At 46.8% G+C, this 24,232-nt stretch overlaps 1 protein-coding gene across 1 annotated transcript in view; it reads left to right on the plus strand.

Annotated features, from left to right (window-relative positions):
- The window catches only part of LOC135808598 (uncharacterized), a 181,370-nt gene that overhangs the window by 65,236 nt on the left and 91,902 nt on the right, over positions 1–24,232 (plus strand). Inside the window, exons 52-76 of the mRNA XM_065321850.1 lie at positions 860–883; positions 1,296–1,541; positions 1,970–2,296; positions 3,187–3,372; positions 3,700–3,804; positions 4,074–4,352; positions 4,694–4,771; positions 5,192–5,494; positions 5,828–5,911; positions 6,244–6,552; positions 7,041–7,154; positions 7,975–8,256; positions 8,636–8,713; positions 9,151–9,234; positions 10,035–10,343; positions 10,587–10,664; positions 16,387–16,470; positions 16,745–17,053; positions 17,814–17,909; positions 19,278–19,604; positions 20,286–20,702; positions 21,127–21,258; positions 21,889–22,173; positions 22,858–23,139; positions 23,810–23,854. Coding sequence (XP_065177922.1) covers positions 860–883; positions 1,296–1,541; positions 1,970–2,296; positions 3,187–3,372; positions 3,700–3,804; positions 4,074–4,352; positions 4,694–4,771; positions 5,192–5,494; positions 5,828–5,911; positions 6,244–6,552; positions 7,041–7,154; positions 7,975–8,256; positions 8,636–8,713; positions 9,151–9,234; positions 10,035–10,343; positions 10,587–10,664; positions 16,387–16,470; positions 16,745–17,053; positions 17,814–17,909; positions 19,278–19,604; positions 20,286–20,702; positions 21,127–21,258; positions 21,889–22,173; positions 22,858–23,139; positions 23,810–23,854 — 4,863 coding nt within the window. The remainder of the gene's footprint in view (positions 1–859; positions 884–1,295; positions 1,542–1,969; positions 2,297–3,186; positions 3,373–3,699; positions 3,805–4,073; positions 4,353–4,693; positions 4,772–5,191; positions 5,495–5,827; positions 5,912–6,243; positions 6,553–7,040; positions 7,155–7,974; positions 8,257–8,635; positions 8,714–9,150; positions 9,235–10,034; positions 10,344–10,586; positions 10,665–16,386; positions 16,471–16,744; positions 17,054–17,813; positions 17,910–19,277; positions 19,605–20,285; positions 20,703–21,126; positions 21,259–21,888; positions 22,174–22,857; positions 23,140–23,809; positions 23,855–24,232) is intronic.

Here is a 24,232-nt window from a genome sequence, read left to right on the forward strand (position 1 = left end):
TGCAGCGGACCATCGATCGATTTTTGAGCTACTCTTGGCTAGAGAAGGAGAAAAGAATGAACTTCGAATTACAAGGATAGCAACTCAATCTCACTTCGAAATAAGCGTTCAAAGGACATAGCCAATGTACTGTAAACAGCTCTTCTGTACGAAGACTGGGTTCGAATTATCCAACCGGCGCACTTTTCGTACTTCGAATTATGCATTCGATTTTGACTTGAAGTGACTTGCAGAAGATCGGTACGACAAAAAAGTTCGAATTACACGGAATGTTCAAATTATACCGTATTCGAATTAGAGGGAGTCTACCTGTATATATAATTATACCTCCCCCACCCACTCTTGGTGCGTCTAGGTGGCTATGAAGTCGAGACCCTAGGTCGGCGGAGCTCCCTAGACCTCACCACCACTGCCACGATTCAGGTTGTGCGAACTTCCCCTAGCTGCATCTCATGTTTGGCATTTAAGTGGTCTTTGTAAAAATAAAAAATAAATCAAACGTGACGTAAAATGGCGAGCTTACCTGTCCTTTAATCATCCATTTTGTGAGTTGTGCCCCGTTGTTTGTGTACTCTTATGTGTACTAGCACTGTAAAGCCCACAATCTACATGCAGGAACAAGACCTGGATAGGCATTTACTAATCAGGGCGATGATCATTCACTCACTAGTTTTAAACTGTACTACTCTGTGGTGTTTGTTCAAAGCGCTGTGCAGGAATAGTCAGCTAAGGTTCAAAATGCTGCACCAAAGCTTCGGTAGTACTCTTTGGCTGTAATTTGATATCTGTGGTTTGCAAGATAGATATTGAAACGGCCATGAGAGCTTTTTTCGTATGCTTTCTCCCCTGTGTGCTTCAGATAAATACCTTGACCCGATGAACAGTAAGTCGGCAGTGTTCGCCGCTCATCCTTCATCTTGCCTGTTCAGGCTTTGCTAACTTAGACTTGTGTTGTACATTTGTTGTAGATGTCTATTCTTGTGGTCTCCAGGTTTGTGCTTTCTATGAACAAGTGGGGTGAAGTACTTGCATTGCTTTTTTTTCAGCCTGCCTCTGCTGCTGCTATACACATAATGCTCTTGCTCTTACAAAAATCTTTTTGTTGCATTTTCTTCAAGTACAGTCATCTCAACTTTCACAAGAAATCCACAATGTGCAGACCAGTCTTTGTTGATCCAGGAAATGTTGGTCCCATTGAGTATGTGTGTGTGTGTGTGTTTGTGTGTGTGTGTGTGTGTGTGTGTGTGTGTGTGTGCGTGTGTGTGTGTGTGTGTGTTTGTGTTTATGGCTTGCAGGCTCGCTGACAGTTGACATTGACATTGAACACACGAGCCCGTACGCATACATGCTATCCTTGTATAAGTATGACCCGGAGACAGGTGAGATGTCGGTAGCGTTCAAACAGGGATACCCCAGCGCTGACTCCTTCCCGGTGACCCTGACGATGCTCTCCCGAGACTTCTATGTGGCTCGCGTCGAAGCTATCACGCCGTTCGGAGTGGAAACGTCCAACATTGAAACTTTCCCCATAGGCACATTGGGTGAGTACAGGGTATGATCATGTCATGGAATAGCATGGTGCAGCAGTAGGAATAGGAAAGAGACATGCAACACAGGTGACGAAATGCAGCTGCCTGGTGCAACTCATGCTTTTTCTGTCTTCTGCGACATCTGCAATGCAGTGCATAGTCCATGCATGCACATGCACTGCATGGTCACTCAGCCTAGTATATTATACTGCAGATGGACCCAAGCACTATTAGCTTTTAAGCTACCCAATGCTGTAGACAGCAAGCTGTTTTGGCTATATAGGCCTCATCAGTACAGCTACGAGCTAAGTAAGCCGAGCTACCGGCCATGGTGCAAAGGTGGCACCACAGCTTGAACTAATTTGAGACGCAACTCATCCTCCCCCTCCCCCCCCCCCCCCCACCTCATGTATTTACCAATGCTGCTGTTGTCATTGCAGATCCATCACTGTTCCTTCCAGAGTGGCCCTCAAACACAATCATCACTAGCACACTAGTCTTCCCACAAGGAAACAGAGTGACAGTGCAGCTACCTCGGTTATCGGACGACGAACGTGCTCGCTTCCCGTCGCTTTTGGTCGAGTGGCGTTTCCAGAACGACCCCAACTATCAATCAACCCGTGTTCCGAGTGATACGACATCGCTTCTCCTGCCAGCCCGGCTATCCGATGGTAGTAATCAAGTGCGTGTCACCGCTATTGGTACTACGGGCGAAAGGTCTGCGTCCACAGTTGATCACCTGTTTGCACTGGGCGCCGGGAGACAAGGTATGTGCGATTTGAGCCAGGCTTTACTGTAAAACCGGAAAGTTAAACGACCAAAACGTTTTTAACGTTTTGTAATTTTTGGCATGATAACGTGCAGAAAGTTTAACGATGTTTGTACAACGGAAAGAACATGCATCGATGTATGCGCATCTTTACACAGACATCTCAAACCGGGTTCACACGATAACGTTTCTTCAACAAACGAAAAAATTGGTCGTTAAAATGTTAGACTTTGTGACTCGTTGGACTTTCCGGTTTTACAGTGTACTCTCCTTAAGACAGACCATCTGATTCATCTGTTGTACACAGTGGTCACACTCACGATGTACACAGCTACCATGTAGTTGGCATGCAGATGCAAAAGTGGCGCAACCCTATTTTTGTTACACTTTACCCATGATTGAACAGTCACACGTCTTAACACTCCTAATGGCTGGTACGAAAAGTTCACCATGGTAGCATCAGTCAGTGTGTAAACTGCAAAATGCACGAGCTTTGCAGCCAAACTAACTTTGTAGGAATTTGTTATGCTCCCGGACTTGGATGTTTATAGTTCAGCTGCCATTTTTCTACTAGTCAGTCCTGCCGGAGAATCAAATACTGTACAAGTACAAATTTTTGTTTGGAATTAACTTTCGCTATATTCGTTAGGGGTATGAAATAACTAAAGTTTGTACCAAACTAAAGGTTTTTTTTTAACGTTCGGGGTGACAGACCTCGACCAAGAACGAAATTTAGTACATAACAAGCCTGCTGGTGGAGTGATCTAACGAAAGATTTCGCGAACGAAAATTTGTACTTATATAGTAAACAGGAAACTGAAGAGCACAATATAATTTTGCTTCAAGGTTCCCGTGTATAATTTCTCTGACATCTGATGCATTGTTCAGTGGTGACGAACTGTGAGGGACTTCCCCCGCTGGAGGGATTCACGTACCACTACTCTGACGTCACCTATGCTGTGGACTCGACCGTTGCCATCCTGTGCCTGGATCCGTCAACCGGCCAGCAGCTGTATGCTGCTCGTAGCTGCGATTCCGATGGCACGTGGTCCGGCTCGAATCCGCCGTGTTTCCGTAAGCCAAGTGGTGTGACGTGGTTTTGTGTATTCTCTAGAACATTCACTGATCCTGCAATACAAAGGTTTCTTAGGCACCTCTGCTCTTTGGGGCATTGTACACTGATGGAGCAGAGGATTAACCCCACTGTGAAGTGTTCGTAGCATGGATTTTACCCGTTTCAATGCCAATGAGTATTATTTAGTAAACTTTGCTACGTGGTAGTACGCTGGCTTATACTGGCAAAATAGTACATCTCCTTCACCTTGAATTCTTGGGATTTGTGCAAAGATTGTGTGCACCTTTCTCTTTCTGTTCTGGAACGGTGTACAATGCAACCCATAGCTGAGCCAACAGTAATGCCTACAACTCCAGAAGAGCCGACTACACAGCCTCGCACCACAACCCCGGAGCTTACAACGCAACTCCCTACGACAACCCCAGAGCCCAGTAAGTGTCTTCAACGACTAACCGTGAACCTCTTATCGGCTGTGACGTCAGTAACTCTTCTGTCTCATTACAATTGGGGCTAAATGCACCATTCTATGTTCTGTGTGTGTCCCTCTTGATCATACGCTAGATGCACCATTCTATGTTGGTCGAATTAAGTCGTCAAAAGGAAACCACTGTACGTAGACAAGCAGGTGCATGCACACCTGCATGTCTTTGTAGACTTACATTGTGTTGGTGTGTTTGTATGAACTCGATCTTGATTACAGACTACTTTGCCAGCATATCACCGCAAGACACGACCGTCCGCTCAACCTCGGACTTTATGCTCATGTGTGGCCACAACCACCCACGCATCCTGTTTCCACAGTATCGGTGGAGTCGGACAGATGGCCAGGATTTGCCTGTGGGCCGCTTTGAAATCGGTGGTCGCTTTGGCAATGTTTTGATGATATCTGATGTGGAGGGGAGCGACGCTGGAGAGTATGTGTGTGAGGTGACTGGTGATGGAGTCACGTTACGTAGTGAGCCAGCAACTGTCAATGTTGGTAAGAATTCTGCTTACACACTGTTGCAAGTAACCATTCATTGTATGTGTGTGTGTATGTGTGCGTGCGTGCGTGCGTGCGTGTGTGTGTGTGTGTGTGTGTGTGTGTGCGTGCACGTGTGTGCGTGCACGTGTGTGCGTGTGTGTGCACATTCATGCCAACTTGGTGTTGGACTATGGAAGAGAAAGTAGACTGTGTCGTAGGATGTTTGGCTGCGTGTCTTCCTGAAGACAATCCCAGCAAACTACATGATCTTTTGCAGCATATTGGACTGTGATCACTTAGATGCACGGAAGTTTTCACCCCAAATTTGTCCATTTCTTCGTACATGTTCTGCACAGATGGTTCAGCCAGGACAATGCCAACCACCATGCCGGTAATGACAACTCCGCCAGACACTGTTGTAACTTCTGAGAAAGGTAAGCAGAGAAGCGTACCTAGCATTGAATGTGCTCGCAGTGTATTGTTGATGTTGTGTGAACTGCACTTCTAGATGTGCATGCTACACAGGTTACTAAACCTTCTTTCCCATTGGACATCATCTTCTTATCAGTTCTGCTTTGTGTGTGTATGTGTGTGTGTGTGTGTGTGTGATTTGTTAGTGTATGTTTGTGTGTGTATACAGTCAACTTTGCGTATAACGACACTCGGCGGGGCATCAGAATAGTGTCCTTATTCGCGAAGTGTCCTTATACCCGAAGTCTCATTATATGTATTACAGTAAGATGGGACTTTGCTCTGGGCGTGGAAATACTGTCATTATTCACGAATTGTCGTTATATCCGCAGTCGCTATTAGCGAAGTTGACTGTATGTGTATGTGTACTTGTGTTCCTTCAGATGAGAAGCCATTGGTTGAAGTCCTGTCCGACACAGCAACACCCGGACTAAGTCAAGCGCTGGTCAATATTCCGGAGCTGAATGAAACAATGAAAGACACGGGTCCTGTTGTGGTAGAATACCGTCCCAGCGGCGATGAAGACTGGATCAGAGCACCTGTACCTACTGGATCTTCTCAGATTGTCCTTCCAGAGCTACTGGCCGATGGGACGTATGATATTCGTGTTGTGCTGGAACCAACGGATACCACTGTAGATGATGTTGTTGTGGAGCCGGAGCAAGAATTTATTGTTGATGGTTACGGTAAGATAGTGTTGGAGCTGTGCAATAAAGCTCTTGACTTGCATTACCTTGCTCTGGACTGGGGAAGGGGCTAGCAAAACCAATTGCAGTCCCTGTGAGACATAGCACTGTGGATCATACATCAGCAGACATTTCTGGTAACTGGGCAGGTTTGGCAGCACCAAGGAAAAGAACACATAGGAGGTAAAATTGTCTTCTAGAATTAGCTTGAAACTACTGGCATGATTGCTCGTCATGAGGAAACTGTCAATGATGCTTGCTAGTTTACTAGTACAAACGATTTCCCATTGGATGCCATTAACGGCTAGCTTTTGGTTGGTTTGTGTGTTGTAGTTGATGGTGGAAGAACATCTGCACCAGGTCCAGTTAGTACTGGTGGAGAAATGAGCACGCAACAACCTGGATCAACACCAGCAGGTGAGTTTGAGTTGTTGCTGCTGCCTGGTGGTCATTAGTGTCTTTAGGTTATATCTAATTTTTTGCTCCAGTTTTTTCTTGTGTGTTCAAAAATCATTGGTATACTTGTACAAAGTTGCATGACGGTATGTGATTGATTTCCATTTTGTGGGTTATAGTTGATGATAGAAGAGCAACGCGTGTCATGGTTGATGCTCACGACTGGAATAGTGCTGCATCATAGACACAAACAGATAGGGCAGGTACATGTATGTGTGTGTGTGTGTGTTTTTGAGAATGAGCAATCTGACAGCCACTTCCTCAGTACTTGTGCTCTTTTTGATTTGATGTAGGATTCTTTGCCACAGTATCTCCGTCAAGAGTGCAGTTTGACTCTAGCACCAACAATTTTGTGCTAAGATGCAGCCACAATGATCCCACTGCGCTATTCGTGACTTATCGCTGGTCTCTTGCGGATGGCATTGATCTACCGGTGGGTCGATTTGAGATCGGTGGCTTTAATGGAGAAGTATTGACTATCCAGGAACCAATTGCGTCAGATGCAGGCAACTATGTATGCAGTGTAGATAGTGGTGGATCCACTGAAATTGGACCGGGATCTGCAGAAGTGGTATTCAGTGTCGTTGAAACCCCAACACGAGGTGAGTGGGATGTCTTGTTCCTTGGTCACAATAAGTTACATATGGTAGTAAGGTGATATAGATATTTGGAAATTTGTTTCCACCATATAGCCGTTGCACTATCAATAGGTTCCAGCATTTGCATGATCGCAGCAGCTAACGTGTCCCCTCTCTGCCTTCTGTGTTGAGCATCTTGGCCTGCTAAGGGTTTTAGTGCATCATTCTATATTTTTTGTTCAATGCTAATTGTTTGGCTTGATAACGTTATCGTTAAAGTCAGGTTATAGCAGGGGTTTTATTAGCTGGTTCCACTTTTAGGGGTGGGGGGGGGGGGTGGGGGACGGGCGCATATGTGTAGGATGGCTGGCATGTCATTCATGGTCACTATGTGCATGCTGAACAGAGTCAAAATTTTAGGGGGTGCACGTGCCCCTTGCGGGCTACTCGCTTGTATAGTCCTAATGATATCATTGCATGTGATTGCTCCTTTTGTGTTGCATTTGACCCAGCACCTACTTCTGCCCCGCCAACACCAGTAGGACAGGCAGACAATATAACTACAACTGATACAAGCACAGCAACCCCTGTGTTTTCAACAACCACTAAACAACCAGTGCTTGAAGGTAAGTGAAACTCCATGAACCAATGCTGTAGTTGCCTTTTCTCCACCTGCTCCCAGTCCCGTACCATCTCCACACTTATACAAAGGGACGACGATAACTACATTTGGAAGACTGTTTATTTCAAGACGACTACGGAAACACAACTAGACATGACGAACTCAAGACGAAGAATGCTTTTTACACCACAGCAACACGCGCATGCACCAACATGACGTACACAGGACGTACACAAAATAACGTACTATATACGATATGGTAAGTCTATCGATATACGGTACATACGGTATGATACGGTAGAAAGTCCGTCTACTACAAGCTTATTATGTGAGACATTTCCAATTTCGATGGTGGTCTGTTGCAACTATAATTATTATGCAGGTGAAATTTATTCAGTGGCCACCAGCTGTCCCATCCTGTTTAGGTCTTTGATCACAGCTATATTATTCCACTAATTGCGTATACGTGTATGTATCAGCGGAAAGTGACCAAGGAGAGAAAGAGCATATGGTTAGCCTAGGTGTTTCCACACGATCGAGTTTCAACTGCAGTTATGTTTCACAGTTGTGTGTGTATGTGTCTGTGTGTGATTGAATTGATACGATTGTGTGTGTATGTGTGTGTGTATGTATGTGTGTTTGTATGTGTGTTTGTGTGTGTGTGTGTGTGTGTGTGTGTGTGCGTGTGTCTGTGTCTGTGTCTGTGTCTGTGTCTTTGTGTGTGTGTGTGTGTGTATGTATGTATGTGTGTGCGTGTGTGTGCGTGCGCGTGCGTGTCTGTGTGTGTGTGTGCATGTGTGTGTGTGTGCCCCGCCTTACTGCAGTCTACTTTGCCAGTGTATCTCCAACAAGGGTGATAGCCGATGCAAGTACAGACCAGATTGTCTTGACATGTACTCACGATGCACCAAGCAACATTAATCCCACGTACACATGGACTAGACAAGATGGTACACCACTGGATGTGGTGCGTCATGTTATTGAAGGTGACAGTGGTGAAATACTGCGCATTCAAGATCCCGAATTTTCAGACAGTGGACAGTACGTGTGTGAAGTGGAGGCACCTGGTTCCATGTTCTATCCTGCAGTAGCTGGAGTTGAGTTTGGTATGTACAACGATACTATTGTGACAATGTGTACATACTTTGACGTCTTTCGTATGTGAGCATGTATGGGTGTGTGGGTCTGCGTGTTCAGCTAGTGCTTTTTGCTCTCCATTGTATCATTAGGTGGGTTTGATTTGTTTTCTTTTGACGCATTGCACTTTCCCAAGATTTGACTCAGTTACGATCTGTTGAGGTTTTGCCCTTGTATGTGTCTGTCGTTCACGACGCCTTCAACTATGGAGCGGCTCTCGAGACATTAAAGGAGTGTATGTGCGTGTGGGTGGGTGTTTGTGTTGGTTTCTTTAGATGCACCGTAGTTAGATGCAGCGTAGTTTCACTTTAAATTTGTTCATTCAGTCTGTGTTCATGTTCTGCACAGACGGTTCAGCCAGGACAATGCCAACCACCATGCCAGTAATGACAATTCAACCAGATACTGTTGTGACTTCTGAGAAAGGTAAGCAGAGAAGCATATCGAGCATCGAATGTAGTCTCAATGTATTGGTGATGTTGTGTGAACTGCACTTCTAGACGAGCATACTACACCGGTTACTGAAGACTTCTTTCCCATTGAATGTCATGTTTTTTTCTTGCTTTTGTGTTTGTGTCTGGTAACGGGTAGGGGGCTAGCTTAATAAATTCCAGTCCCTGGTAGCGAATTGCACTGTGAACTAAACACAAGCAGACACTTTGTGGTAACTGGGTAGGTTTGGCTGCTGTACCCAGAAAAACAGTACGAAGGTAAATAGTCTTCTGGGATTAGCTTGGCACTCCTGGCAGGATTGCTTCTCATGAGGAATATGTCTGTTCCGAATGAATTTTTCTTGCTAATTTAATGGTTTCTCAGTGTTTGCAAATGACAGCTAGCTTTTGGTTGGTTTGTGTGTGTTGTAGTTGATGGTGGAATAACGTCTGCACCAAGTCCAGTCAGTACAGGTGTGGAAGTAAGCACGCAACAACCTGCATCAACACCAGCGGGTGAGTTTGTGTTTTTGCTGCTGCCTGGTAATCAGTGGTCTCTTTAGGTCATGTATATGTGTTTCCCCTATCTTTATTTTGTATATTTGATAAGCTATGGTTCATTTATAATAGTGCCGAAACGAATATCAAAACCCAGTAGCCGAATATTCTTTGGCTTAACGAACGAACGAACGAATATTCTTTCGTTAACACGGATGACATCACACACCCTCCTCTCAGTCGTTTTATTGGATATTGTCACTATTATTAGGCATGACAAACGAAGGCACATATTTCTCCACCATTTCTAGGTCAATTTTCACAAAATCCCCAGCTGAAGTGCATTTTACACGTGAAAAAAAACAACTCAAGACGTGATTTTTTGTTCGACCGCCATAACTCCATTCCAGGACCTCGGATCGTGTCCGGGCTGCTTCAAGACGACAGCTGAGAGTTTTCTAATGCCGATGGAACTTTCGATGAAGCGGTTTGGTCAAGTATTCGCGAAGTTACGGAAGTTTGAAGTCGCCCGGTAAACTCTGCATACCCGGTTAGCGAATATTCGCCAGGAGAAATATTTGTTCGAATGTGACCGGTTGAAACCGAACGAACATTCGAATATTCGGTATATTCGTTTCACCACTAATTTATAATAAGATGCGTGCCTTCATGTGATTGATTTCCATTTTGTGGGTTGTAGATGATAATGGAAGAACAACGAGACCCATTGAAGGTAGTTCTGGTGTGTGTGTGTTTTTCAGAATGAGTGGTTTTACGATCACTTCCTCCGTACTTGTGCTTCTTTTGATTTGATGTAGGATTCTTCGCCACGGTATCTCCGTCAAGAGTGGAGTTTGACTCTAGCACCAACAATTTTGTGCTAAGATGCAGTCACAATAATCCGAATGCGCTATTCGTGATTTATCGCTGGTCTCTTTCAGATGGAAGTGATCTTCCTGCTGGTAGATTTGAGATTGGTGGCTTGAATGGAGAAGTACTGACTATCCAGGAACCAATTGCATCAGATGCAGGCAACTATGTATGCAGTGTAGCTAGTTTTGGATCCACTGGAATTCGACCAGGATCTGCAGAAGTGGTATTCAGTGTGATTGCAACCACAACACAAGGTGAGTGTGATTTCTTGTTCCGTGGTCACAAGCAAATAGTTATGAACATAAGGTGTTGTAGGGCAATGACCGTTGCTATGGTGTTAGAAGAGGACCAACTGAACACCACTTCAATAGTGTATGGGTTTGTGTTTGTATCTGTTGTTATTTTTGTGTTAGTTTTTGTGTGTGTCCTTGTGTTAGGTACCTCCGCTGGGTTTTTCACTGTAAATTTGTTCCTTTCTGTGTGCATGTACTGCACAGCTGGTTCAGCCAGGACAATGCCAACCACCATGCCGGTAATGACAACTCCGCCAGATACTGTTGTGACTTCCGAGAGAGGTAAGCAGAAAAGCATTTCACAGCCCAAATTAACGCCCGTATTCTGGGCATGCTCGCGCCACCGTACACTTCACAGCACCCTGACCCTAATTGTAGATTTTCTGACTTGAAAATTCAGAAATCGGATTTTGCTGTGTCTTCCCATTCAGAATACATACTTTTGTCTCTACATCATCTAAACGGTTGCGGAGATATAGGCTTTCCAAAAAATTGAGCCGAAACTACGAAAAATCTAAAATTCAGTCAGGCACCAAAGGGTTAAAGGAAGAGTTGCAAGTGTACGGTTTCATGAAGGAGGAGTCGAGTACGGCAAGGACGTACGAGGAAATTCTTTCCAAAGTCACAAGACTGAAGTCGTGCTGGAGGGCAGCAGAGAATAGAAGAACTGGACAGCAAAGTGCAAACATACTGAGGACGGATTCAACTGTGGAAGCGTTAAGGAGCCAGATCGAGGAGCTGACTGATCAGGTAGCGGCATTGCGGTCGCCCTCAGCACGGGCACCTCAAGCCAGGAGGCAGCCGGGCCCTAGTAATTGGAAGTGCTGGTACTGTGGGTCACAGAGGCGGCTGGCGAGATTGCCCAGCGAGAAAGCGGGAGACGCCTACCTGGAGGCCACACACCCAGGCTGAGCGTCGTGCTGCTAACCGGAAGGATTTTCGTTAAAGCCCCACCGGTCCAAGGTGCAGGACGGCGGTAGCATGGGGCAACCAATATTACCGACACAGCCAAGTATCCGTGGTGCCAGTGAATTGTCACGCAGCCCTTTTGTGCGGGCCCAGATGGCAGGCCAGGAGGTAAGCATGCTGCTGGACACCGGTGCTGATATCAGTTTGATCAGTAGGGCACACCTCAGTGATCGCCAAAAGCAGTGTATCCAGCAGTCATCGCAATCAAACCCAAGAGCAGCATCCGGCAATGAAGTCAAGATAGAGGGTGTCCTGAGAATGACAGTTCGCTTGGGTAAGGTCATTGTTACTAACCACCCTTTCCATGTTGTGACTGACCTGGTCGTACCCATGATCGGTGGGGCCAACTTTCTGAGTCGGCTAGGCAAGCAGACCTGGGACTGGCCACGTAGCACCTTGATAACACAGGGACATCGCCTGAAGCTGGAGCCAGTATACCGTAACTCAAGGTCATTGGACCGAGCCAATCGTCCAACAGGAGTGTGCAGAGTGGTGGTGAAAGACACGACCAAGATCAGGCCGGATGAGGAAGCATTGGTCCCGTGCACACTCCGTGGCCATACGCCCAATGCTGAGTACTTCCTCGAGCCAAGTTCTACCGGTAGCAATGACACAGTCAGAGCAATGTGCTGTCTGCTCAGACCGGCTTCCTCCTGTGCGACGGTACGTATGGTCAATGCCGGGGACAGTGAAGTAGAGGCAGCCAAAGGGAGAGTTGTTGGCGTAGCAGGTGCAGAATTTGAAGTCTCGCTACAGAGCTCGCTGGGAGCAGAAGGGAAGCGACGGCAGGTTACCGGATACAAAACGGATGAAAATCTGCATACCAGCAAGAAGCAGGAAATCCATAACCTGGTCAATGAGTACAGCGACGTGTTTTGGGTAGAGGGTGATCAGCTCCCAACAGCAAAAACGACAATCCAGCACAGAATCCACCTCAAGAGTGACTCGGCTCCACAATGGTCAAGACCGCGCAGGTTGGCACAGGACACACGGAAAGAGGTTCGAGAGGAAGTCCAATACCCGATTCAACAGGGACTGATTCGAGAATCTACATCACCATGGGCTGCGCCGATAGTAGCTGCTCGGCGCAAGAACGGACGACTGAGATTGGCTATGGACTATCGGAGGCTAAACGCAGCAAGCCACCCCAACATCACCCGCTACCTTTGATAGATGACCTGGTGGATCAGCTAACAGAAGCACAGTTCTTTTCCACGGTGGATTGGAAGTCTGGCTACTACCAAATGCCGATGTGTGGTGAGGATGCGGCAAAAACTGCCTTCGTCACACCGGATGGCCAGTATGAATGGACAGGTCGGGGAACTCTGTTTGGCCTGTCGGGAGCTCCAGCCACATTTCAGAGACTGATGTCGGCCATACTGGGCCAACTGAATTGGACAGCTGCGCTCTGCTACCTAGATGATGTGCTGGTTTGGGGCCAAAACTGGGAAGAGCACGGCAGCCGTTTGCGCGAGGTTCTCACCAAGCTCAGGTCGGCAGGAGTGCTGTTGAACCCTGACAAGTGCTGTTTTGGAGTACGCGAGGTAGAGTTCCTGGGACACATGATTGCAGCAGGTACAATGCGCATATCAGACGCCAGAGTCCAGGCGTTGCTCCGCACACCAAGACCGACAACAGTGACGCTGCTCCGGAAAGCCATGGGTGCTTTTTCTTATGTTCAGCGCTGGATTCCAGGCATGGCCACAATTGCTAAACCACTTTACGAAATGGTGATGAAGGGCTCACGGAACACGCTTCTGCAATGGAGTGAGAAAGCTATCAAATCGTTTGACATGCTAAAGCAACAAGTTGCCTCAGCCCCAGTACTGCAGTTACCAGACATGAACAGGCCGTTCGTTCTGGTCACAGATGCATCGGACGTCGGAACAGGCGCAATGTTAGCACAGCAACGAGATGGTAAGCAGTTAGCGCCGGTAGCATTCTTTCAACATACATTAACAAAGGCAGAGCGGAACTATCCAGTGACGGATCGGGAGCTGCTCGCAGTGGTTTTAGCAATAAAGAAATTCCGGGTCTACCTGGCCAGCCAGCCATTCGACCTAATCACGGATCATGCAGCTCTTAAGTGGATCAACAGCTTGTCCATGGATGAGATCCATGGCCGGAGGGCACGACGGCTAGACTATCTGCAGCAGTTCAAAATGAAGCCGGTTCACCGCCCTGGCGCATCACCCGAATTGAGTATGGCGGACTACCTGTCGAGAATTGGCCACTGCAGCCTGCCAAAAGTGATGCAGTGTCTCAGCATGCAACAGGAAGACAGAGGGCAGGACGGTATCCACCAACTGACGCCGCTGTTCTCGACCCAGGAAACAGTCGAAGAACAGCTCAAGTGTCCGGCACTGGGCCCAGTGATGAAAGAGCTGAAAGCGCCGGGCTCAGTAGGGGTGCTCGAGGAAGAAGCCAAGTGTGTACTGAGGAAAAGGTCGCGACTGAGTATTGGCAATGGCGGAATCTTGCGCTACACAGAATCAAAGGGAGATCGACACAACAGAAGCCGCTAGGTCACAGAAAGATGATGGTAGTGGTTCTACCGCAGTCTGTGCGCAGGAGGTTTCTGGAATTGGTGCACGATGCACCACTGAGTGGTCACATGGTAAGAAACAGAACAAACGATCGCATACGAGATATTGTATGGTGGCCGTTTATGTCCAAGGATGTGGCGACATACGTACAAGAATGTGAGGCGTGCCAGCGTCACAAGCGCCCCAAGCAACCAGACAAGATGCAGCTAGAGACGACGGATATTCTGAAGGCTCCATTGTCTCGGATTCAGATTGATTTTGTTTGCCCCTTCCAACCATCTGTACCAGAGAAGTTTCGGTATATCCTGGCAATTCAGGACGTGCTGACCCGCTATGCGATGTTGATTCCAACAGTGGACTGCACGGCGGAGACGGCCGCCATGGTCTTGTTGGAGCGCTGGGTACGATATCCCAGGAACTGTGCAGAGTGACCGTGGCTCGCATTTCACTGGAGCTGTCTTCCGCAAAATGTGTACAGCAATTGGCATGCGGCAAGCACTCAGCAGTCCCAACCACGCCCAGTCAAACGGTCAGGTGGAGCGCCAAAATCAACTCATCGATAATGTGCGGTGTGTGTGTGTGAGGACAACACAGCGGTATGGCCTGAAGCAGTTCGTGCGTGGTGCAATATGCCCATAATACGTCGAGAAATGCTACTACTGGACACTCTCCATATGAACTGTTATTTCACCAGCATCCGAACAGGCCAGAGAAGTTTGCAGTACCTCGGCCTGCAGGATTGAGGCCTCCGCGGACGGTAGAACGCATGGACAGCGTGTTTCGGCAAGTGAAAAGTTCGAATAAGGAGTGCTCAAGAGGAAAGACGGAAGCGAGTTGGCGGCAAGGCTAACTGTGGTTATGAGGTGGGTCAACAGGTCCGAATAAAGCTTCAGCCTACGCAACGAAAATTGGGGAAGCTACACGCCCACAAATCTGAGTTGTATACCGTAGTTGAGAGATACAACAATACGTACCTCCTTGAACCGTGTGGGTCTAGTTCTTGCCACCACTGCCTTCAACGCCATTACAATGAGCTGGAGGCAGCACCATCTCAACGGTTAAGCTGGGAAAAAGGCGAGTCTCCAAGTGACCAAACCCTGGTAACCGATGGCACTGCGGGCGAGGCAATCGAGGAAGGGACTCCGGTACGAAAGAGTACACGGGTTAAGCGGCCGACGAAATTCCTTAAAGTGGACCCGAAACAGCGGCGGTATCGGTTTAGCTCGGCCAGCAGTGGAGCGGATGCAGATTTGTCGGAAACTGATGACAGCAGTGAAGATGTGTGACTTTGTGCAAAGTCTACAAATGAGATATGGGCATGGAAATGATGGATGCATTATTTTGGGTATAACGAAGTTCATCATTGGCGTGATACTTTTGCATTGGTTATACATGCATCTATTTCGAGTTTTATTTGACTATTTAGTTGAGTTTGGGTGGGGGAGTGTGAGAGCTGGACCATGACGATCACACCTTCCATTTAGTGCTACCTTCACATGGCCTTGTTAGGTATTGTCACTTCCATAGGTAGCACTTGCGCTGTCGCCACACTCACCATACTACACACTCACCATACCATACCACACGTCATATCTGCGCTTGTGCTGCCTGCAACGCTTGGCGCCTATTGCTGGCTACTCTCACACCTTGGCCATATATAGTTAGGCCTCAGTAGTGATTTGTAGTCAGTTGGATTCTGGACAATAAACCCGTCTCAGTATGTGTGTGATTGTGTGTGTGTGTGTGTGTGTGTGTGTGTGTGTGTTTGTGTGTGTGTGTGTGTTTGTGTGTGTGTGTGTGTGTGTGTGTGTGTACGTGTGTTTGTGTATGTGTGTGTGTGTGTGTGTGTGTGTGTGTGTGTGTGTGTGTGTGTGTGTGTGTGTGTGTGTGTGTGTGTGTGTGTGTGGTATGTGCAGCGATTTCCAATCGATAGATTGCGGGTTCGATTCCCGACGATTATGGTCACACACGTCTTTCTTCTCTTTCTCAGACTCTTCCTGACTTTTCTTTCATTCTCCTGGGTGGTTACCAACAGCCAGTGCATGCCGGAGTATGTGGTGTGATGTGTGTGCGGGAAAAAAAAATGATAAAAAGACCAAAAATAGGGATTCACTGGCCAGAAAATGTCACTCCAAATAGCTGTATGGTGTAGACCAGGCTGAATAGTGACGGTCAATTCTTCAGCCTTGCAAGCTGTTGAATGGTGTAATCCCAGCACAAGTTGCTATGGCTTCTGCCGTAGCATTGCTATCATCGCCTCCGGCGATGGGCGTCAAAGGTCAGGTCAGGTCAGATGTGTGTGTGTGTGTGTGTGTGTGTCAAGAAGAACAGTTAGGAAGTAAATAGTCTTCTAGGATTAGCTTGGCACTCCTGGCAGGATTGATTGTCATGAGGAATATATCTGTTCCAAATGAATTTTGCTTGCTAATTTAATGGTTTCTCAGTGTTTGCAAATGACAGCTAGCTTTTGGTTGGTTTGTGTGTTGTAGTTGATGGTGGAAGAACGTCTGCGCCAAGTCCAGTCAGTACAGGTGTAGAAGTAAGCACGCAACAACCTGCATCAACACCAGCGGGTGAGTTTGTGTTTTTGCTGCTGCCTGGTAATCAATGGTCTCTTTAGGTCATGTATATGTGTTTCCCCCATCTTTGTTTTGTTTATTTGACAAGCTATGGTTCATTTATAATAAGATACATGCCTTCATGTGATTGATTTCCATTTTGTGGGTTGTAGATGATGATGGAAGAGCAACGAGACCCATTGAAGGTAGTTCTGGTGTGTGTGTTTTTCAGAATGAGTGGTTTGACAACCACTTCCTCGGTACTTGTGCTTCTTTTCATTTGATGTAGGATTCTTCGCCACAGTATCTCCGTCAAGAGTGCAGTTTGACTCTACCATCAACAATTTCGTGCTAAGATGCAGTCACAATGATCCGAATGCATTATTCGTGTCTTATCGCTGGTCTCTTTCGGATGGCAGAGATCTTCCTTTGGGTAGATTTGAGATCGGTGGCTTGAATGGAGACGTATTGACTATCCAGGAACCAATTGCAGCAGATGCAGGCAACTATGTATGCAGTGTAGATAGTGGTGGATCCACTGAAATTGGACCGGGATCTGCAGAAGTGGTGTTCAGTGTCGTTGAAACCACAACACAAGGTGAGTGTGATTTCTCGTTCCGTGGTCACACAAAGTTACAGATGGCAGTAAGGAGGTGTAGATATTGGGTAAATTATTCCTCCATTATGTTGTTGTGCTATCAGTAAATTTTAGCCTTTGCATGATCGCAGCAGTTATATATAGAGGAATATATTTCTCCGATGTAGGCAAATACTTGTGCTTCTGGTGTGAATGAGGTTGAGTAGAGAAGGCTTGTTGTGGAGCTTGAACTAAAGGTGACAGTAGTGAAATACTGCGCATTCAGGATCCCGAATTGTCAGACAGTGGACGATAGTGTGTGAAGTGGAGGCACCTGGTTTCATGTTCCATCCTGGAGTAGCTGGAGTTGAGTTTGGTATGTACAACAGTACTATTGTGATAATGTGTACATGTTTTGACTGCTTTTGTATGGGAGCATGTATGTGTGTGTGTGATTGTGTGTGTGTGTGTGTGTGTGTGTGTGTGTGTGTGTGTGTGTGTGTGAGTGTGTGTGTGTGTGTGTGTGTGTGTGTGTGTGTGTGTGTGTGTGTGTGTGTGTGTGTGTCTGGGTGTGTCTGGGTGTTGCAGCTAGTGCTGTTTACTCACCATTGTATCAGCAGGCACGTTTAAAATTCTCGTTTGACACATACTTTCCCTCTGTATGTCATCATGACATTGACTTTTTGTAGGCTGCTTTCATGTACGGTTTATATTTTTCGTCATGAGGGGGCAGGTTGGCACGATACCTATACGAGAAGTTTGTTGTTGGTTTTCTCCATAGCTGATACTGCAAGAACAACGGAACCAAGACCAGGCAGTTCAGCTCCAGAAACCACCATGCAACGAGTACTCACAACTTTGCCAACAACACCATCGAGTAAGTTTCTTTTGTTAACTCCTCCACTGCAGGAACACAATTCTTTTTGAAGGAGTATTCAACGTGTATTGCCTTTCAGCTCACCTTGTGAGGATCTTACATAAACAGTGCAATTCCTATAGGGCGTTAATAGTGCCAGATGCCCTGGACTTCTAAATTGCATTGGCAAGGTGCTGTGAAAACGTTCCCAGGTGCGGTGCACCCTTGCTTGGCCGTAGCTTAACTTATCCGTAATTTTCTCATGGACCCGTAGTGTTTTGAATTAGAAGCAGCGACGACAGCCCTTACAGCATCTGTAACATGCTGTTGACTATTTATGTTCCGCTGTCCGCTTGCCGAGTACACGTTCTACTTAAACGCAGATTAATGTTACGACAGCTCTATTCTACAGAGAAGATGATGCATGAACCCTTGCTGTTGGGGTGCGTCTGAAGCCACCCAGCGATCATCACTGATTGCCTGTTGCTGTTGACTATCATCAGGAGGGTGCTGGCATGCGGAGAATGACACTTGCCGCAGCATCATGACACATGATAATAGAAGACTACCTACTGTTGAGTTCGAAACAGGACGACTGACGACACATTATCCAGACATTACAACGGGAACAGGTAGGTTGGGGGAACGACATTTATTATAGACGACGAGACAAGAGACCAAGACGAACGAAACGACTACATTGAAGAGTGAGAAAAGAGAGAGAGAGAGATCAAGTCTGAACGGCAAGATAAAGGGCCTGGGTAGCTATGGCAAATATGGGCGCGCAAGTAGCTACCCAGGCCAACGGAACAAAAGGAGACAAAAGGTGAGTACGCAAGTGCATGCAGGCCAGCTAGAAAAGGTACGGGAGGAGGTACCTAACACTACTATAACATGTATGCCTAAGCATTCGAATGGAACAGAAGCGGAACACTTGGCTACTTATATGTGTATACAAATAGTACACCAAATCAGTACGCGAAGCTGTGCCATTATACTGCAGGGCTGCCACTTGCTCCGATTTTTCGAAAATCGTCCGATTTTTGATCGCCTGTCGGACAAACCGACCGATTTTGTTCCCAAAGAGGGACAACCGATTATTTTATTTTGAGCGCTTTTTAGTCCAGTTGGCCATTTGGCGCTTCCAGGTCGCGTTTGGCCGGTCATTGTACATGTACATGTAGCTGCAACATGCACGCGTGCTTGCATGTGTGTGGACAGTTAAAAATGTGTTCTGGGGCCCCAACAGCAAGCCATTTTCCTAAACAATTTCCCAGGAGGACACCCCCGGACCCCCGTCAGATTTTTCTCCCTCCACGTGTTGCAGCCCTGTAACTGTTATTTTTTATTGTTGACTTTCATCCACGTGTGTGCGCCCTTCATCTCCAGCCGTTCCCGTGACAACTTCCATGGCGACAACAGGCACTAGGTCGCCGTACTACGCCACCGTGTCTCCTGCAGTGACGATGATCGACGCGACCAGCACTGAGTTCTCTCTGCTCTGCAATCATAACCATCCAGCTCCTATCTTTGCGCGGCACTCGTGGCGCAGGTTGGACGGCCAGCCCTTGCCAGCGGGTCGCTTCAGCGTACACGGTAGTGCTGGCAACCGCTTGACCATTCGAGACGTAGAGGAGAGTGATGCTGGACAGTACATGTGCTCGGTATCTGCCTTTGCACTAACTTTGGACAGTGAGCCAGCTCGTGTTATTTTCGGTACGTACGCTAAAGGCCAATGGCATAAGAATTGCGTGCGTGTAGTGTGCGTGTAGTGTGTGCGTCCATGCGTGCGTGCGTGTGTGTATGCGTGTGTGTATGTACATAATGTGTGTGTAAGTAGTGTATGTGTGTATGTAGTGTGTGTGTGTGCATGTGTGTGTGTGTTTAGTAGCCGCTCCCACTAGTAGCAAGTATTGCCTTAACTGGGGGCAGGGGTAACTGCAGTTGGATCCCGGGACGGATACCCTGATGCCGTCAATCCTTTTTCTGCACCTTGTCCTCACCCACTTACTGAGGTGTGGTGAGCCCATAAATGGGATCATTTTCAAGTCCACCCAGAGTTTTGGGGATTTCCTCTAGATATGTAGATCCTGTAAAGCAGTACATTTTAGCCATGGTCTAGTTGTTTGTATGCCTCTCACCTGTATCCACTGTCCTGTTACCTCATCTTGAGACTCTGGCTGCTTATGATATTCATCATCTTAATTTCAGGCTGGTTGAGTTTCCCCACCAATTCACGTGTATCTGTTTAGCAGTAAAAGTGTTGTGTGAAAGATACACGTTTTGAAGATACTAGTATAGGAAGGCAGCAGTGTGGTACAGTGCTTGGGATTATTTCTGTGCCGCTTCCCTGTGCTTTCCTGGGCTTTCCTGTGCTTTCCTGCTGCCTCTTTCCAGTGCATCCGACGACACGTCCTCCACCAACCGAGGTGACAACACCCAGACGAACCAGTGGCGCCAGGTCAAGTACAGCACCCGTGGTCACCACTATCACAACTGACTCGGAAGTATCAAGCACAGAACCACCACCAGCGTACACAGCAGTCATATCACCATCCAGAACAACAATTGACTCCAGCACATTCAGTTTTGTACTCAGTTGTAGCCATAACCACCCCGGGCTGCTGTTTGCGCAGTACAGCTGGAGTCGCGGAAATGGAGAGGACTTGCCGGCGGGTCGGTTTGAAATTGGCGGCACTAGAGGCAATGTCTTGACGGTCCAAAGTGTGACTGAGCGAGATGCTGGAGAGTATGTGTGTGAAGTGTCCCAGGGAGGCGTCACGATACAAAGTGAACCGGCCACTGTTGTCTACGGTGAGAATCGAAACGCTCTACTCACCCATTTTGGTTTTCTGGTTTGCTGAGTTGCGATTATTGCTGCTGATGTATGGTCCTAGTCAGGTTTGATGTCTGTTAATATAAGGGGGGGGGGGGGTTGTCAACTGACAACCGCTCTCTTCAGCTGCTATTCACTCTTGGCGCATGAATAGCAACTGAAGAGAGCGGTTGTCAGTTGACAACACCCCCCTTTATTTACAATGCAGTTGCGTGATGTCCACCACTTTCTGAATGGTTGATGTCTGTTGTTGCCAGAATGTCCAGAAACGATCCACTGGTAGGGTAGACTTCCGTATGTGGCTTGAGCTCGCAGATAGGCCCCATGCGGCAGGTGCTAAATCCAGGCTCAATCTCTGTTCGGTCTTTAATCGATTTTTTGCTTGTCTGTATCTTTGTGTAGTCGCTGATATGACAGCTAGTACTGCGACAGATGCAACAGGGACAGAACCCGACAGTGTCACAACAGCAGACCTGGGCAGCGGAACTGATTCCACAAGAGATCCACCTTCAACTAGTCCATGCAGAGTTCTCGGTAAGGTGACGTGAACGGAGTAAAATCTTTGCGACTCAGTCCTGCCTTGCTTCTGCTTGCTCAACATGATGTATCCAGGGTCGTTAAAATGAATTCCGGATGCATCCTCAGCACACACGATTGATGGACCTGGGCATGTTTCTAATGCTCCATTTGCGCTTTTTTTATTGTTAGCTGATGTAGCAATAACACTCGCATTCCCAGTAAAAAAGCTAGAATCTCTCTGGTGCCAGTTTGTGAGCAGCTCTGCACTTCGTGCGCATCGAGCACTATTGCACAGGCAATTCTTTCCTTTGTGTATTGCTCCTTTTAATGGTACTTCTCTCACTTCAGTCAGCTGACATCGATAATGAGCAGCCAGTGTTGCCTTCATACTATTGTTTACAAATTACTAGTCACTAGATTAAGTGTACAAATTTAGATATCAAAAACAACAGCAACAACAACAACAACAACAACAACAACAACAACAACAACAACAACAACAACAACAACAACACTATCGCCTGCCTATCTTCAGTTGAGTGGCAGGTAGGAAGAGAGAGAAAGAGAGAAACATGCAACATATTTTGTTGTGAATTTCTTGCTCTCTGTCTGCATTTTGGATTCTATTTTATGTGTATTATACAGAGGCACCCGTGTGGCCTGAGCCTGCCGTCATGTTTTTTGACGACGTTGGCGTCTACTTCACACCGAGCCAACCTGGTTTCGTGTTTGGCGTGAGCTTTTTTGAGGTGGAGTTCCTCGTCAACAATACGTGGACACTGCATGCACATGCTGAACTAGAAGATTCATTCCTGCCCCGCCTTCCTCCTGGGGAAACGGGATTCCTGAGAATGCGTTACCATCAGGATGCCGAGAATTGTCTGGTGTCCGAATGGAGTGCTATCCTGAACTTCACTGCTGCTCCTATCAGTGAGTGCTAGCCCTGTTGTTTCATAGCTGTCCCAGTCAAAGGCTTTCACCCACCGATAAAGTGTATGTGCAACATAATTGTATTGATCTAATCCAGATCGAACTTCCTTAGCGTCCATCGGGTACAAGTGTACATTTCTGTCTGCATAGGGTTCTGTTGCAGTGAAATTTGAACTCCCTACACCAGTACTACATGTACACGGAAGTAAGGTTACACTCTGAGGGCATGATCTCTCCATCTCACCTAGATGTTGATGACTTTGCCGGGGTTGTCAGGAGGGGGAGAGAAGGAGAGAGAGAGACAGAAAGAGAGAGGGAGGGAGGGAGGGAGGGAGGGAGGGAGGGAGGAGCAATGACAGAGAGAGACAGAGACGGAGATGGAGACAGAGACAGGAGAGAGAGAGAGAGAGAGAGAGAGAGAGAGAGAGAGAGAGAGAGAGAGAGAGAGAGAGAGAGAGAGAGACAGAGACAGAGAGAGAGAGAGACACTCACTCACTCACATACACACAAACACACACACACACGAACACACACACACACACACACACACAGAGCAAGGGAACTTCTTGCGATTAGTTATGATTCTAAGTACATCTAGTGGTAGATCATTTCGAAGAATAGATGAATAACGTTGACTATATTCATTTCACGCATGCTTTTCTTCACTCCTTGCACTGCTATCAGCACACATGGTCACTGTAACACCGGAAACGGTCATAATCAGCCACACAAATGAGAGCTTTCAGTTGACATGCAGCTCTAGCCTGCCCGCTGGAGCGAACGTCACGATCTCCTGGTTCACAGCCGAGGGCCGGGTAGTTTCCGGTGGTCGCTTTCAACTGAGCGGCATGCATGGAGAAATTCTGACGGTGGTCAACATCACCTGGCATGATGACGGAGAGTATTTGTGTTCAGTGGGTGCTCCAAATGGCCAAACTTCATCTGGTTCAGGACATGTTATTTATTGTGAGTAGTGCCCTTAGAAGTTCATTACTAAGATGCTAAGATGCTTTCATTACTAAGACGCTCCATGCACAGCACCATTTTGTTCCATTGTTTCTTTTCCCCGTGTCTACTGTACTGATAACAGTTATTCTTCAACACAACGGTGATATTAATTTAAACTCGGATACTGAGCCAGTAATAAAAATGTAAAAAAAGAGAAGAAACACAGTAGCCTGTCAGTTTTGTGCCCTATTATCGCACTTTCTGACCGTTTATCATCTTGTTACAGTCGTGGATAGTTGCTGCATAACTCGTTCTCATGTGTTTCTTCTCTTTTTTACAACGGTGATAGTAGTAGATTGCAGCTTGGTCCACCTGGTGCAGCTTTCCCAGTCAATCACTTGCTATGGTTAAAACAAGTATCTTGAGAGAGGGAGAGAAAGCGTCTCTTGTGGTGACTTAGCAGCAGATGAAGTTTAATCCATGGACACTCATGCTTTGCAGTATTGCACGCTTCTTGTTCGTGGATGAGGAGCACGCGAAGACGCAATGTTTTTTTTAACTACATGTACGAGCATTTTCAACGCATTTCAGTTTTCCCATAGATGTGTGGGACAGCACCCGTAGCGAATGCATTCCTCTTTTAGAACCTGCCTATGCATAACTCTCGTCCGCAATTCTCCTGTTACAGCTCCAACTCCTACTGCGACGAGCACAGATGCAACCACGCCTATTGGTAAGAATTGTTGAAAATTAATATTTTTGTTGTTTTTACCATTTTGCATCCGTGTGTTGTCATTTTTGACATTTTCCATCTCTCAACCCTGTAGAGTGTGCTGGATAAATGCTGCACTGTATAATCCAGAAAGCAGCTGTATCACAGAATGTTCTTTCTAAAAAAAATGGAGGAAATTCAAACAGCACGTCAGGCGAAATTACTGGTCAGTCGGCGACACGCATTTTTCACAAAAAATTGCGTTTCACCTGCTGGGAGAGTATGCATGTACTCGAGTCTCATCCTGAGCATGTTTTTTTCTCCTTTTTTCAGCTCCAGTATAGCTGTATTTTTCATTGCAAAGCCGTCCTCGATTGTTGTGTTCGTTGTTCAAACGAA

The sequence above is a fragment of the Sycon ciliatum genome, chromosome 1 (genome assembly GCF_964019385.1).
Source record: "Sycon ciliatum chromosome 1, ocSycCili1.1, whole genome shotgun sequence".
Classification (NCBI taxonomy): domain Eukaryota; kingdom Metazoa; phylum Porifera; class Calcarea; order Leucosolenida; family Sycettidae; genus Sycon; species Sycon ciliatum.